Here is a 16269-nt window from a genome sequence, read left to right on the forward strand (position 1 = left end):
GAGACGTACCGTCTGCTCAGAGAGATTTATCCTGACCAGGTGGTTGCCAGATGCTTTGGCCAAGGCGGCTACCAGGCTGGTCTTGCCCACGCCGGGCGACCCTTCCAGCAGCACGGGCCGCTGAAGCTTCAGGGCACGGAGGAGCCGCTGGGCATTCACCGCTGTGGTGCCCGCTGCCAGGGCGTAGTCCGACAGGTTCTGGGCCTCACACTCAAGGCCTGTCGAGAAAAAAAGAGCGCCACCCAATTGCACCTCCAAAACTTATTTCATAAAGTGATAATGAAGTTGCATTGTACTCGTAAATAGCGGACCATGTTTAGTGCAGTAGAGCAAAGTATAGCTTAAAAATCCTCTAAAACAGAGAGAATACATTTTAGACAGCTTAACAGTAAACCTCTGTCACATGAAATTCCATTGCAATGTAAACTGAGGCAGAACTGTCACATCTGAAATTTCGCTGAGGTAGACATCTCACCTGTCAGGATGTAAAAAGGTTCGATGCCAAAGTAGTCCTCCCCCCACTGTGGCTCCCTGGGCATGCTGGTGTCATATATCCTGAAGGCATCCATCATCTCCTCGTCCAGGTGGGTGATTCTGCTCAGTTTCTTCTTGAGGAAACTCAGACATTCCTGACGAGCAAAAATGGAGACTTCTGCTGCAGACGCAGTCGTGCCTGTCACCCCGCGTGGAGAAATCAAGAAGAAGGCACAACCATTACAACGTTATGCCACTGCTGAGGAAATATAATTCATCTGAGAGTTCATCCATCTCCAGTCAATCATTCTCATCCTACAATCAATCAACAAATTTAAGCAGTTGAGCCCACTGAATATTCATCATTATTACATACAGCAAAATGTACTGGTACTTCTGTAATAAATAAAAAATTTACAGTGGAGCAGTTGGTTCACTGATTTTGAAATTTAAAAAATAAAGTCTGAATGCTTGATGTGGACGCTTGCTCACTCACCCGAGCCGATTCCATCGACGTACACCAGGCAGGCTGCATGCACAAAAGCCGTCACTGTGTCCAGCCTGAGGTCCCACTCTTCCTCCTCCTCGTCCTCTTCGTCCTCCATCATCATGAGAGACCCCTCGTCCCGCTCGCACACCAGGTTCATGAAGTGCACCCACGACAGGATGTCCCGCACGCTCAGGATGCACCGATTCCCAAAGTCCTCACTGGTCAGCCAGTCGATGAAGTCCAGCATGAGCTCAGCAATGTCTCTGCCTGTGTCCAGTGGAGGGAAAACAGTGGTTGTGGACTGAACTGATACAGTCCTGACTGAGAGCTGACATGCAACCTCACAGATTACCCAGACACGTGGAAAAAGATGAACACGAAGACAAACGACCTACTCTTGTAAAATTATAGCACGCTAATAAAAATGATACACGGTATCATAGATCTGGAGAACCAAACTGAAGGTCAGTACACACCACAATGGTTAGGGGAAGTAAGTTTAGCTAACGCAGCCTTTGTTGAAGGCCACAATCTAGTGCATCTGTAAACTGTGAAACACCTATGTACATACACACACATACAGAGAGAGAGAAATAAAGTGAGAGAGAGAAAGAAAGAAATACAGTGAGAGTAGCTTAAAGCTCTAGCTATAAACCGAAATAAGGAGATAAAGACCTTGGTGGTCCTGGTGGTCGAAGGACAGTCCAGGTCTCAGGTTGTGCTGGATAATCTTCAGCAGGTCACTGCGGCCGTTGTTCTGGGGACACCAGATCTCAGTGAACCTGTTCCTGAGCGCGGGCGACAGCTGGGGACACACAATCACCAGTCAGTTACCCGTTTCGGCCCAGCGGAGCACAAGAACCACCCTTACTACACAAACAGCACAGAAGTAGCGCTCCACTGTGGGACCGATGCTCACCTCTTTCTTCCCAAAGTCCCCGCCCGGGTTCATGGTGGCCAGGAGACGGAAGCTTGGGCCGGCGGTGATGAGCTCCACGTCGTCGTCTTCCCCGCTGCCTTTCTCCGCCAGCACCAAGGACTTCTCCGTTTCCAGGACGCTATGGCAGAGAGACAGCAAGGTCAAAGGTCAGGAAGGCACACAAAGCTATGTTCCCTAGAGCAGCAACCTTAGTTCCTTAGTCCATTACATTATACAGTATTACAGGTATTAGTCTTGGACAAAAATACACAGAAGTATCTATAGTATTACCTGCAGGTGTTTATGAGTGTAATGGGTGCTGTGTGAGGGCCTGCTGGTGTGTGTGTGTGTGTGTGTGTGCATGTGTGTGTGTGTACATTTGTATAAGAGCTGTGAGTGTGTACATGCATACCTGTTGAGCCTCTCTAGCACAGAGTCGTCTGCCAGCGAGATCTCATCCATCAGGAAAATGCCCTCCTCTTTCATTGCCAACACCAGTGGGCCATCGTGCCACTCAAACAGACGCCCATCTTCAAAATCCGCCTGAGTAAAACCGTGACAGAAGTTTCATAAATCCATGCAAACTGCACTGTATAATTTCCTCAGTAAAGCTGGTTACTAAAACAGAGACCTTTTCATGTCCACTATTTCACTATTTGCTATTGACATTTTAGTCACATAATGGATTTTAATGGGCCTTCTACAAATGTAAACTACAACATTTAACCTGTGTATCTAACTGGATATTTAAATGAATTATACATTCTCTGGAGAAAGTCAGATAATGAACATATAACGTAGATGTTCACTTGAGTTGGTGGTCTCGACAATGCTAATATATAAATGCTTTTAGTCCCTGTTTGCCAAAACCCTAGATGCCTGCTGAGGTCCCCAGCTGATGCAGAAGTGAGGTACCTCTTCTGTCCCCCTGTGTCTGACGGGACGCAGCCCCCCAAGGAAGTCCGACGTCTCCATGTGCAGGTGGCAGTTCACGGAGAAGAACTGCTGCCCCGCCAGGGCAGCAAATAACTGGCAGATCGTGGTTTTGCCACACCTGTGCGGATGACAGCGCTGTTAATGTCGATTACACTTTCTCCAGATTTGCACCACGAATGCCCCATGCTGGCAGGGTCAGAGTAGGAATGGGGGAGAACTTTACCCGGTGTCTCCCACCAGCAGGACCGGCTCCCCGAAACGCAGCGCCCGTCCCACCAGCACCGCCAGCCTCCTCATGCTCTGCGTCCACACCACGTGGCGGAACTCCTCAGGCATGTCGTCCATGCTCTCCACGAAAGGACCTGTCAATCAAATTCATGCAAACAAGGGACCTGTCGATCACATAATGCACACGATTCCAGGGTGATGTCATAGAGGCTTGTGGCAACAGAGTGACTGCATTGAACTAAGCTCACAGACTACCAATTGATACCATGTTAAATGCTGCCAATCTATAGAAGGTACTACATTTGATGGAGAGAAACCAGAACAGTATTGAAGATGCCTATATCATATCGAATTGCAGTATGAGACATCCATCAATCAGCTGGGCAGCACTGCAGATACCTATATCCATCTACTGTACAATCAATACACTTTCATTACGCATTCACTTTCTCACAGCACTGATAACAACCAGGCTGAAGTCAAGGACCTCATTTCAATGACTGCCTGCATAAGCTTCTGCTTTTTCTATTTTGGACTTGTCTCTGACTTATTTGTGTTTAAAAAACCAGGCCGAGGTTAAAAAAAGCAAGCGGAAGTCTGCGGGCTCACTCACTGAACTGCTTGGCGAGACGTTCCTCGGAGAACAGGGCCTCGGGGTTGACCTTCCTCTTGAAGTGCTTCTCCAGGATGGTCTGAATAGTGGCCGCCTCCTCCTCCTTCCGCACCCGGCCCACCAGCAGCATGTAGCCTGCCAGAGAGGAGCACATGGGGGCCTAACTGTCAACACACTGGTTATTTGCACAGTAAATCAACTGCATCAGATCCCTAGTGTACAACTACACCAAGTTATTTTCCAATCACTATTCATCTGGTTATAAACTTTGCATTAAGTGCTTTTTATACAGTCTCTCTGTGCTCACAGACTGCATTCCATCCAGTCTCTCTGAATGGCTAAAATATGAGAAGAGGTAAGCTTATGGCTTTGACCAAGTCCCATCGCCCAGTTGGTTCTCACCGTCGTCGGCCAGGTGTTGCAGCCAATCGTGGGAGGAGTCCGTCTGCTCCTCTAACCGATACCGCTCAGCCCAGCGGAAAAGGTCTCTCAGGGTTATGAAGCCATGCTTTCCAGCAAACACTGTGGATCCCCTACGCAGTGACTGCGAAACACACAAACAGTTTGTATGCGTAAATGGAAAAGCAAGTTAAAATGACGAACAGCTAGACTGACTGATTTCAGTATGAGTCATAAAGGGGCGGGACTTACTTGCAGCTCCTGCATGACCTTGACCAGCTTGGTGCAGTAGGAGGGGGGCAGGCTGCATCTCTTGTGCAGAATGAGCTCCAGCTCTGCACTGGGGAGCTCATCAAAGTGCAGCTCCACGAAGCGGTTCCGGAAGGCTCTGGATAGCACCTGCGGGCCACGAACAGAGCTCTGTGAACCCTGCTCTTGCAAAAATCTTCCCAGTGCGGTGTCACAATAGTGTGATTCCCCTGTATGACCTGATTTTCCACCATTGATTTAATCTGGGTATTCATGATTGTTGTGGTGGTTCAGACTATCCACTCAAGAGGATAAGAGATACCTTTCTGCCTCCGTAGAGACCAGGTGGATTCTGGGTGGCAAAGAGCATGAATCTCGGGTGAGCTTTGACCACTTCCTGTGTCTCGGCGATAAAGAGCTCTCTGTTGTCGTCTAGCAGTCTGTTGAGGGCCTCCAGAACGTCAGTGGGAGCCAGGTTCAGCTCGTCCAGGATGATCCAGTACCCTTTGCGCATGGCGTCGATGAGAACGCCTACCAGAGGAAACACAGTTCATTCAGTATCATCCAGGTCTCAGAACCCAGACCTGGAGTGATCTCAAGACACTGAATTGATGCGACTAGTTGGCAAATATTGGCAAATATGCCCCCAAAAATCAGCATGTGTACCTGTTAACTACACTTGCCAGGTTGGTATTTAATTATTTATTCATTTACTTAAAAGGGACAATACACAACACTCTACATATCAGCAATCACATAAATGTATATTTAGCTCAAGAGTTAATCTCCATTGGTATTCCCTTGTCAGGTCATCCACATACTTTATCAATAGTGAATTAAATTGTGAACATGGAATTTAGACTAAATAGAGTATGAAAACAGAAGACTGACAGTTATAATGATGACAGCGCCAAATTGATCTCAACCATATTTCTAGAGATTTCGTAAAAGTGGAGTAAGTACAGCAGGACTTTATCTCCACAGGCAAGAAGCTCAAAAATGAGGAGGCTCCAACTGAAAAAGTGTTCTGACTGAACTCTGGAGGTAAGAATAAACCTGGAAAATGGGGCGAAATAAAGATTTTAAAATTTTATGGCAAAAAACTTGCTTTTGCTCCCCAACAGCTACACATTTACACCTTTAGAGGCTACCAAACAACCGAGGCCTGTAGAGACCAATGCAGAACAGAAAGCAAGCAGCAGCCACCTTCTCTGAAGCCCAGCTTCCCCGAGCTGTCGGAAGCATAGCAGCCGATGTACTCCTGAATGTCCGTGTGCTCGTGGTTGTTGATCCTCACGCACTGGTTTCCTGAGGCTGCTGCCAGCCACCGGATCAGGCTGGTCTTCCCAACAGACGTCTCCCCTTGGATCAGCACCGGGTGGTTCCTGGAGGGGGGAACCAATGGCAGCAGGTCACCAAAAAGCAGGACTGCCAGAAAGAAGACTCAATAAATCGCTCATTACCCAGAGTTATCACTCAAACACCCTGAGTTCACCTCATTACAAAGGGCAAAGATCAATTGACCACTTATTTGGGACTATTGATGGGCGTACTCATAGTTAACGGCAACGGTGACAATGTAAAAATCCATAAACTGTTGACCCGACTGCCGCAGAGAGACACGAACGATGAGCGACGGCGAGGTGACAAAGCACGCGACGGTCGACCAATGAGAAAACCCCAGCGATAAAGGGATGGATGGAGACCCTTTTCCTACCCTGCGGACACCACTCGGGCCAGATCACGGAGGTTGAGCTTCACGGACTGGGTGAGGATGTAACTGTGGTCAACAGCCGGCTCCATCTCCCCCTGGGAGACCCAGTACCCCTCCATGTGAACACAGGGGCGGCCTAGGGGCTCCGGAAGGGGCTGGAGTGAAGAGAGAGACCAATCATTGAGTTGACCAATCAAAGCAATAGTTTGAATTCTAGGGAAAATGGAGGACGGGGGCGGCTTCAGCACTACACTTTGCCAAGTGCATCAAAGCCACATACCTGCTTTACACATTTGACGTTTCCCTCCAAGATGTACTGACAAACGAGCTTCTGGACTACTGGGTGGGAGCTTCGGTCCAGCTGGGTGAGAAAACTCAGGCAAAAGCCCTGAAAATAAATCGGCCAAAAGCGGAAATTACACAAAACTGTCTATCTATGGAACACTACACTGAGCAGCACAACACTGACTTTAAACTGGCCTCCTGTGAGGAGCCCTGGTTTCTGTAGCCTACCTCATAAAGTGACCGCTGGACGCTGCGGCAGGGGTTGGCGGCAGCGTACTTCAGGGCTCTGCACAGGGTCCGCAGGCTGTAGTGTGGCTTGTGTCCGGTTCCGTCCGTTAGCCGAGACCGGGCCTCCTTGCGGACAGACAGGTAGAAGCTGCAAGAGAACAAAGGTTAAACAAAAATAAAGCAAAGCTAAAATAAGCAGCAGAAAGTCTTGCTGAATCTCCTAGCTTACACAGAAAGCACACTAGTGCAGTAAGGGGAGACAGAGTCTTCACCTTATTATCCCGTTGACAGAGCTCTTGTGGATATTCAAGCCTCTCAGATAGTCTGCCACCAGGATCCTCAGGTCGGCTTCGTTTTCCAGCTCCTCCACGTACAGCTCTGTGAACCTGGGGACCACAACACATGGAGATCTCTTGAAACCACAGTCGCTGAAGTTCATAAGGGTCACAGCAGGAGAGATGGACCGCTGCCCTGGCCTTAAGCTGTGCTTGACATGCCTCTCAAACAGAGTTTCATACACAAGATATGCCAACGACCAAGCAATTCTTCATTGGTTCCAGTTTAATTTAGAGGCAAACTCACTTAAGGATGGATAATTACTTTCCAGTCAATTATTTACTGCGTAGCTCAAGCCACAGACCCACAGTTTTCAAAGGCCACTGCAGTGTTTGATTGTTCCCTGATAATCCCATACTCCTATGTCAGGGCGGACTTGATGCGATCGCCACCGTGAGAGGAGATCCGGCACCGTTGCCCCCTCCTGGTAGCCCAGGCAGCTGCACTCACCGGTTCCTGATGCCCAGCGGCAGGTTCCTCTTCCCCACGTCGGTGGCTGGGTTCATACAGGCAAACAGGCGGAAGTCTGGGTGACGAACGAGAGGCTCTGCACACAGAAGGAGGAGACAACAGTCAACAAGAGCAAACAAATGCCGCATTTACTTTAGTTAAACATCCCGTTCATCCTGAAAGAACCTTGTAGACACAAGAGAAGTCTCAGCAGAATGCTGCCATACGACTGAATGGCATCAGAAGGTTGTCGAGTCACTGCGGTCCGCTCGGGGAGCCTGACCTGTGTCTCCTCGGTCCAGCAGCACCAGGGACCCGGCGGTACCCTCCAGGAGGCCGCTAAGGCACTCCAGCGTCTCGGCCGCGGCCAGGTTGATCTCGTCCAGTAGAATCCACTCCCCTCTCTTCACTGCTTGCGCCAGCGTTCCCTTGAATAAACGCACTGTCAGTCACGTGGTCTGCTAAAAGCGTGGCGCAGGGGTGACACAGAAATAGGGACCAGGGGTTTTCCCTACCTCCACAAAGGCAAAGACCAGCGCCGATTCACTGGCTCTGATCTGCTGCTGGGTCTGACTCAGTCTGAGGGTCAGAGCCTCCCACTGCTCTTTCAGAAAGGCTGCTACAGAAAGAGAGAGAGACAGATTTTTCATACTTATCAACATTCATATTGTTATTGTGTTGTTTTTGTTTTGTGCATAATCATTTTCATTATTATTATGCTAAACAAATGCATTTTAATTGACTTCTGTATGTTCTGGTAATATTTACATATGTATTTCCTCCCCTAAAGCAATATGAATTTGAATTTGAGAGAGAGAGAGAGAGAGATTTAGGGAGAGCGAGAGAAAGAGAGAGATAATTCATTTAAAAAATCCACAAAAATATTGCGTCACAACAGATGAGATGGTCGAGAGAAGAGACATTGTTGGGTCCGGTACCGTTGGGCTTCTTCTGCAGCTCCTTGGTGAGGGCTGACTTGCACACGTGGTCCATTAGCTTGAGAAGGTCCTGCCAGCGCTTGCCCCTGAAGCAGGTCTGCACGTGGCCCAGGAAGGTCTCGTTCTGCTTGCGGGAGTAGGTCTGGGAGAACAGGTCCTCGAAGGCCTCGCGGAGGGGCAGGAGGATCAGCTTGTGATCCACGGGTTTATACCTGCGGTCAAGGTAAGAAAGGAACACCTCTCACAAAACAAGCTGCTACTTTCCAGTGGACTGCCTATCTGTGGTCAAAGTAAGAAAGGAACAACGTTCACAAAACCAACAGATACTTCCAGTGGATTCCCTCACCATAAGAAGAAGGGGTTAACAAAGCTAGACTCACCTGGGGTGTAAAATATCAATATTCCTGGACAGACAGTTTAATAAGAGCATCGCTAAAGGGAAGGACACAGCATCGATTGTTTTGTATGGAAGTTGGTTGTGTGCACAGATGAACGGATGGTACACGGGACATTTTAAATGGAGATGATGGCACGTACTTTTTCCCCAGTGGATATATACAGTTAAATGCAAAAGTATTTGGACAGCTGTGTCAAATTGGTTGTTCTTCCTCAACGCTAATCGCATTTGTATTCTCCAAATTAAACAATGACTGTGAGGCAAAATTCGCAATGTCTGTTACTTGTTTTCAATCCATTTGCTGTGTACTTATTATGCACGTCCTTAATTGACATTTTTAATTAATTTCGCTCTCTGGGGCCGAAAGATCTGCGCTGCTCGACGGACTGGAAACGGCCTCCCCTCCACTCACCCTCCCAGGAGGTCGGCCGTGTCGCTCTGCTGGTTCATGTTCACCACCCGCAGCCTGTGTCCTGCGGAGAGGACATGGGGAAGGGGAGGTCAGCGGGAGATACCGACCCGCACGCGCCGCGGCTTCGCTGCGTTTCGCTCGCCGCTCACCTGTGAGACCGGCCAGGTGCTGGACGGTGGAGGTCTTTCCCGTGCCCGTCTCCCCCACCAGCAGAATGGGCTCGCCCTTGTTCACACACACGGCCAGCTGCTCCAGGAGCACCGAGGAGGGCCGCGTGGCCGCGAACGTCTGCCTCTCTCTGAACACAGACGCGACGGTGTGAGGTACAGGCCGCATCATCGCTCATGCCCCCCGTTACGAAAACACAGACTACAACAGCCAACTACAACAACATTAAAACTTTATCCACCTTCAACAATGCTTTTAGGTTTTCTTTCAATGATTCATTTCAAGTAAACCCTATAAGTCTCTTTTTTCGAACCACACAATTTCTACTTCTACCTCAGTGTAATGACAAGTACTTAAAAAAAAAAAAAGTTCTGTTAACCTTTGACCCTTTGAAAATTGAAGGTCAATACTCGTTTTTTTTTTTTTTTAAAAACAGCCCGTAAGCACGTTTCGTGCTTTTCAGTGGCAGTGAGCCGCTTAGGATCCATGAAATATTTATTCAGTTCACCGGCAGGAAGCCTATCGCCTCACGAGCGATTTTTGGCTCAGAGCCAGGGACGCGTGTGTCGCAGGGGGGCTTACGTGCAGATCCGGACTGCCTCGTTCTGTCTCCGGCTGAGGCTGGCCCTGCCCACGGTGGCCTCCGTCTCCGTCATGGCGATGCAGGGCAGGTACATCTGGCAGAAGTGCTGGGCCTTAGGGAGAGAGAGAGACCACACCCGTTAGCACCCGCTACCGGTCAGCTTCTTCCTCCACAGCAACTCAGATATACTGCAGCCTGTTAGCTACCTTCTCTTTGGAGATGTTCAGCCTGCTCCCGATAGCCTCCGCCATCCTCAGCCTGCTCTCTGTACTGGACAGCATGGCGGTGAAGCAATCCAGGGCCTTAAAGTCAACACGAGCACCTTATAATTACGCACAAACACATATTTTACCCCAAAAACAAAAAGAGTCATAGGTGTCCAACACCGAAAGGTCGAATCACTCAGCACTGTAAGTGGAAGGGGAAATCTGACCTCATTGAGAGCAAACAGTCGCACCAACAGCCCTGATTGAAACGGGCAGTGGATCTCAATGATTTTGAGATAAAACGGGAGCCTCCCTTTAACTGGATAAACAGAGGCACGGAGCAGATGCTGCACCCGCGGGCAACCCTCACCTCCAGGAAGACGTTGTGCGCCGTGGCGGAGGAAGTGCTGCTGAAGTTGTTTGTGATCCTCTCGCACCACTTCAGTAAGTCCCTGTTTGGAAATAGCACAAAGCTCACTCATGATGGCAGGAAGCCAGACAGGTAATTACAGACAATCCGCTCTGCACTTTGGAGAAAAATAATAAAAAGGCTTCTCTGTAATGATGAACGGAAACAGTGCCACAGACTGACAGCTTTTAGAAAATGAAACTTATGAATGATTCATTACAGGTGTGTGTGTGTGTGTGTGAGCATGCATGTGTACGTATAGCGCAGTCTGTAAGCATTTGGACAGAGACTCTCCACTCCGGCACATTGGATTTGAAATGAAACAATAAACACAAATACTTCACTTCATGCCATCAGCAGTCAAGTCATCAATAAAGACAAGTGAGCCAGTTCCAGTGGCAGCAACACATAATAGCAGTGGCCAATTACTTTTGGTCCATGGGGCAACTTTGCCTACAAAACGGTTGTACTACCTTCATGAGTCGCCCAAAAGGACAGACTGTACATTAACCGCATAGAGTGGTCCTCCACAAGTTGGTAGGCACAGACCTGTGCTTTATCTAATATGGCTGTCCTGATGTGACATGGAACAGAGTACAGTACAATCAATTCAGCATTGACTTTACCAGCGTCCACTGGAAAGCTAATTAAAAGCCTGAGGGTGGGTGCAAATTGGCAAGGTTTTATATTAACCCCTGTGATTGTGTGCAGTGCACTCCATCTCCTATTTGACCCAGCATGAAATACTGATGGTGTCGCTGTGTCATTTCACCAATGGAAGAAACACATACAAAAGGCTGCCAAGAGTCATAAAGAGTGATAGAAATCTGAACATATTAATCCCAAACACTTATTCTCCTTGGCACCGTTTCCTTTCAAATCAACATACCAGGCTGATGGCCAACGACTGTTTGTCATCAGAGCCGAGATGAAAAGATTAACTGGTGAATCAGCAAAGGGTTTGTAACGTTCCTTCCCCCACTGTGCCAGTGATCGGAGTTCTTACCTCAGGGACAGCCCTCTCCCTTCCAGCCCTGCAGCCCCGTCTTCCGCCCTGTGCACCTCGGGCTGTTGCGGGTTTCCTTGGTTACGCTGCAGGCCCAGCTCCGTCGCCTGGTGTTTGTCTCCCGTCAGATGGCAGTAGATGTCAAGCAGACGCTCCACCACCACGGCTAGGTTCGGATACTTCTTTAGCAGTACCTAGAAAATGAAACCCAAGCGCTCATAAATCAGTCTGTGAGAGTGAGCCAATTACATTACACCTCAAGGGCACTGCTCTGGGTTTGTTCCTTTTTGGGGGGCAACCCTTGGTGGGCTCACCTCCTTCAGTTCCTCTCTGGTCATGTTTCCCATTTGCAGCTTGGTCCAGTACTTGTCCAAAAGATTGGCGTGGGTGTTCTGTGGCCTATACCAGCCTCCACCACTGGAGAACAACCTTAAAACACCAAAGACACCATGTCACAGCAAACATGTTAATTATTACTTTCAATATTTTTGTTGGTTCAACTTAACTTAATCAGTGACCCACTGTAAAGAAAGAACAGGAAAGTACAGTACAGCACACAAACGCAACAAAACAGTTTAATTAACAGACCTTATAATCTACAGACAATAAACTACATATAGTAGCTTTAAAACCATAATAATCTGAAGGAAATAAAACTGTAGACGACAAACAGGATGTATGCTTGTGTGCAGCTGTATTCGACAAATTTATAATTTATATTTCAGGCCAGATATTATCTATAACATTCTGTGCACAAAACAATGTGCATACTCATTGCATGCAGCCTTCATGGTAAGCATAAGACATGTCACATTACACACACAACATTGTACAAAGGCTCAAGGCATTTTGGGACTGCTTAGATGTTTCACCAGTGTGGAGCACCGGTCATTTGTCATTCAGATCCTTCTCATGCTCGCACCTTCTTGTGGCAAAGAACTGAAAGCCTGGAGCCACTTCAATACAGTCTTCCCGGCCCGGGATGATCAACTTTCTGTTCTCCATTAAAGGAAGCAACACAGATATCTGCAACATGGAAAAACCTCAGTAAGTCCTACCACGCATTCCTGTTGGATTCACATTCATCACAGCTCCTGAATTTATTGTGTACTAAATACTTCCACAGCCTGTGCTTAAAAGATCATCAACATAGTTTTAAAAATTGCTTATGAAGAATCCAAGGCAATTTCAAAGGTTTTTTTTTGGTTGCGAAGATCCTCACCACATCTAAAGGTGCATGGTCAATATCTTCCAGCAGGATCCAGTGACCCCGGGAAACAGCCTGTGTCAGTGTACCAGGCTGCCAAACAAACTTCCCAGGAATGTCTGTACAGCGATACATCCCGAGCAACATCTGAAATGACATTTAATTATATTAATTAAAAGGGATGCACGAGAGCACTTAGAACAGGAGTGAATGATACATGTTCTGAGTGGCAGGATGATGTTTGAATCTCCTCACAGAGAGTGCTCATTTAGATGTAAATAAATCTTGTCTTTGCCTTTAAGAGGTCAAATTTATGGACCTATAAAACAAGATAAATGCTGGGTCTTTGAACAACAGTTCCACAAACTAGATTATAAATATTCTGGTACAATTCGGTTTCATTAAACAGACACAGAAAATCATCAGAAATGCTTCTTAAAGCCTGTAAATGCTGTTTACACAGAAAACATGGAACATTATAACATGTTTAGAGTATCATAAATATGAAACCATTGCCTGTTACCTTGCTGTCCGTCTGGTCACCAAGTTGAACCTTCAACATTTCTGGAGGTTTCACGTGCCCTGTCACAGCAGCAAGATACTCCACCAGAGCAGTCTTTCCACATCCGATTGGCCCCTCCAGAAGCACAGCCTTCTGAGATGACACAGCCAATGCCAGCCTACGCAGGTTCTGGCATGTTGAGTCCACCAACACCAGATCCTTTGAGATGCACTATAGTCAGACAGAATGGTTCAAATTTGAACAATGGACTTCCAGTTACACATACTGTTTAAACAACATGTCCTACGATCATATTTAATTTGATCCTTTCATCTTACTGGCTCTTGCTGCTTGAGCATCTTCTTGGGCAAAACCACTCCACAGACCGCAACAACATTCTGGGACAGGTCCTCCGACACCACCTGACCCCTGGTGAACTTGTTGCACTTGTCCTGACGCCACATCACAGAGCCCTGATTGGCCAACACCAGAGCCTTTTCTACTTCTAACAGCTGTTCTTCCTCAAGAGACCTGAAGATTCAACACATCACAAAAGGTTATTACTTCCAGAGTTAATATGCAGTTAACTAACGTCAAGTTAACTGGTCAACTGCATATACAGGAAAAGAATTAGGCAGTAAGTTGATGCAATACATGGTATAAATTGCTAGTAGAATTGGGAAAACACCAAAATCAAATTGCAACATCATATGCGTTTTCACACAAAATTTCCAGTGAAACAAGAAACATACTTTATTTTAAGATGCAGGATCTCCTCACTCGACAGCACTTTTCTCAGGAAGATGGTTTTCTGATTGTCCGTCATGTGAGACACCAGTGCCAGACAATGAGCCGTGTACCTGAAAGGGGAAAAAACAAAAAAAACGAAACAACATTACCGGCTTTTCGGCTTCTGACTGTGAGAGCCGAGCTTCGGCCGGAGGAAGCCTGGTGGCCTGCGAGCGGGGAGACGCTGGCTCACCATCGGACCATGACGTCGCTGGTGAGCAGCTGGGACACGCAGGCGCTCCAGTCCCACAGCTCCCGGAACTTGGCGCAGTCGCTGCGCAGGAAGCGGAGGGTGGCCCCCATCAGGTCCCGCAGCTTCATGCGCCTGGGCCCATACTGGACGGACGAAGCCTCGGCGCTGGTGAAGAAAAGCCTCTGGAATGCCGGAGGGGCATTGCGGAAGTACTCCGACGCAAACCTGAAGGTCAGAGCCACAAAAAAAGAACACAAATATTATTTAAATATTGACGTGATTTAACCTTGGCAAACAAACTGTTAAATAAGGAGGCCGTTAGATAGCACCTAAACTAATTATAGAGTATACTCCATAATTATCGTTCAACATGTATATCTGAATATCAGGTTTAACAAGAAAAAAAAGTCACCAGTATCATTATTCAAAAATGAATCAGCAAAAGTGTTTTTCAGACACTGGTCAATGGTCCTAACAATACTGATTTAAAAATACGTAATATCCATTAAACACTGTCCCTGACTCTCTTCTGTAGACAGCACCATTTCTTAAATAAAGTGTCTATAACAGGGCAACCCTTTTCTTGGAGCTCTACTGTCCTGTAGATTTTCACTCCAACCCTAACAAAGCACACCTCATTCAACAGCTTAAGGTGTTATTGAGCTGCTAATTAGCACAATCATGTGTGCCAACTTAGGGTTGAAATGAAAACTTACAGGATGGCAAAATCTCCAGGAACAGGACCAGACAGCTCTGATCTATAATGTTAACAAACTAATCAGCACTGTGATCCAGGGAACAGTGCGGAATGCATGAGGGGCTTGGAACTTACACCCGTGCATCTGGGCTGATGTTCAGGAGCTTGCTAAGAGCCACGCATAGCCGTTCATGAAGGTCATGGTTTATTCTACTGTCTGCTTTTATCCTCTCTGCGTTTCTCTCCAGCAAGTCCAGCACCAGGGGCCTGAGGTGACGGGCGATCAGGAGGGTGTAGTCTTTCTCCAACAGCAGCTCAGCAAGACAGGAGAGGATGGCCTGCCGATCCTGTTGACTCCATATCTACACAAAAACGGTCATCCATACGTTAAAGAGGGACAAAAATTAAAAAGTTAGTTAGCTTCTGTTAGGGGATAGAAAACAAATTCAGTTCCAGTCCACCACAATCCTCACATGCTGAACATAGGCCTGGAAATCACCAAAAACAGCTATAATATGTCAAGAGTATCAAATCCTTAGCCAAGGAGGTTTTTCCCCAACAATTTTTCAATACATCTTTGTCAGTTATCAGTTAAGGCCTGTCATTCTGACAAAAATACTTTAGGTAGCTAACTTTAACCTCAACAGCACTTGAGGAAAAACCGTTGTGTTCTCTGCCATTTTAAAGGTTTGCTCTGGCAGAAATATACATTTACTATGAGACAAGATATTCCCAGTTAAGGAGCTCTAGCAACAAACAGGACTGTGCATGCGATTATACGTGTTCAACTGTACAGGTAATAAGATATTTCAGCTGGCAATCTTGCTTGCTTTCGAAAGAAGACGAAACCATTCTACACCAATACTAGTACGATGAATGAAAAGTATAGCTCAACAAATCTTACCTGTTTAGCCAAATACTTGCTCAGTTCGTTGCGACTTTTTTCAACATGTCTGGCAATTATACCCAGTGATGACAGATTCAGTTCTAAATTTTCCATCTAGTTGTTTTAGCAAGATCGCTCCCTTCTAAATTCCTGAATTGTGCTATGTATGTACTTATCAGTAATATACTATGTTGTTGGGATCGCAGGTTTCATCCCTTTCTATGAAAGCTTTCCTTTCTAGGTTGTATCACAACATAGCAAGCACGTTCCCGTCACTATTAAAACCCCAACCAGTCCACATGTGGGTATGAGTGAAACACTTCCGGGTCGGTGAGCGGTGTCGCTAGTCTTGAGTTTTCTAGGAGATGCTTACGTTGCTGTTCTTACCTTATAGTTATAATAAAAAATAGATACCCGTTCATATGTCTGCTGAATCATTTCTGATATTCTGAGGTTCTCAGAGTGTACATGCATAATGTGTTTAATTTTTAACATGAAAATCAAATTGCATTACTTTTAGGTAAAGTTTAAATTACACAATTGTTTGACTTGGGA

General features: G+C 46.8%; 1 protein-coding gene across 3 annotated transcripts in view; it reads right to left on the reverse strand.

The window, feature by feature from the left end:
* Nucleotides 1-16025, reverse strand: part of mdn1 (midasin AAA ATPase 1) — a 46091-nt gene extending 30066 nt beyond the window's left edge. Inside the window, exons 1-36 of one of the 3 annotated variants that reach the window (XM_035423330.1) lie at nt 15733-16025; nt 14964-15190; nt 14132-14356; nt 13902-14009; nt 13488-13680; nt 13171-13380; nt 12663-12794; nt 12363-12466; nt 11755-11869; nt 11441-11634; nt 10396-10477; nt 10026-10121; nt 9819-9931; nt 9218-9366; nt 9069-9129; nt 8260-8471; nt 7837-7937; nt 7605-7749; nt 7322-7418; nt 6808-6921; nt 6536-6683; nt 6303-6410; nt 6026-6177; nt 5515-5693; nt 4631-4839; nt 4312-4458; nt 4063-4204; nt 3661-3795; nt 3043-3181; nt 2799-2937; nt 2296-2426; nt 1884-2022; nt 1640-1769; nt 971-1231; nt 476-673; nt 10-218 (exon numbers count right to left, since the gene is read on the reverse strand). In XM_035423330.1, the coding sequence (XP_035279221.1) occupies nt 10-218; nt 476-673; nt 971-1231; nt 1640-1769; nt 1884-2022; nt 2296-2426; nt 2799-2937; nt 3043-3181; nt 3661-3795; nt 4063-4204; nt 4312-4458; nt 4631-4839; nt 5515-5693; nt 6026-6177; nt 6303-6410; nt 6536-6683; nt 6808-6921; nt 7322-7418; nt 7605-7749; nt 7837-7937; nt 8260-8471; nt 9069-9129; nt 9218-9366; nt 9819-9931; nt 10026-10121; nt 10396-10477; nt 11441-11634; nt 11755-11869; nt 12363-12466; nt 12663-12794; nt 13171-13380; nt 13488-13680; nt 13902-14009; nt 14132-14356; nt 14964-15190; nt 15733-15828 (5340 nt within the window). In that variant the 5' untranslated portion in view covers nt 15829-16025. Of the gene's footprint in view, nt 1-9; nt 219-475; nt 674-970; nt 1232-1639; nt 1770-1883; nt 2023-2295; nt 2427-2798; nt 2938-3042; nt 3182-3660; nt 3796-4062; nt 4205-4311; nt 4459-4630; nt 4840-5514; nt 5694-6025; nt 6178-6302; nt 6411-6535; nt 6684-6807; nt 6922-7321; nt 7419-7604; nt 7750-7836; nt 7941-8259; nt 8472-9068; nt 9130-9217; nt 9367-9818; nt 9932-10025; nt 10122-10395; nt 10478-11440; nt 11635-11754; nt 11870-12362; nt 12467-12662; nt 12795-13170; nt 13381-13487; nt 13681-13901; nt 14010-14131; nt 14357-14963; nt 15191-15732 lie in introns of all 3 variants that reach the window. The other 2 variants (XM_035423327.1, XM_035423328.1) reach the window with 2 other exon arrangements.
* Between the last annotated feature and the right edge of the window lie 244 nt (nt 16026-16269).

The sequence above is a fragment of the Anguilla anguilla genome, chromosome 6 (genome assembly GCF_013347855.1).
Source record: "Anguilla anguilla isolate fAngAng1 chromosome 6, fAngAng1.pri, whole genome shotgun sequence".
Lineage (NCBI taxonomy): Eukaryota > Metazoa > Chordata > Actinopteri > Anguilliformes > Anguillidae > Anguilla > Anguilla anguilla.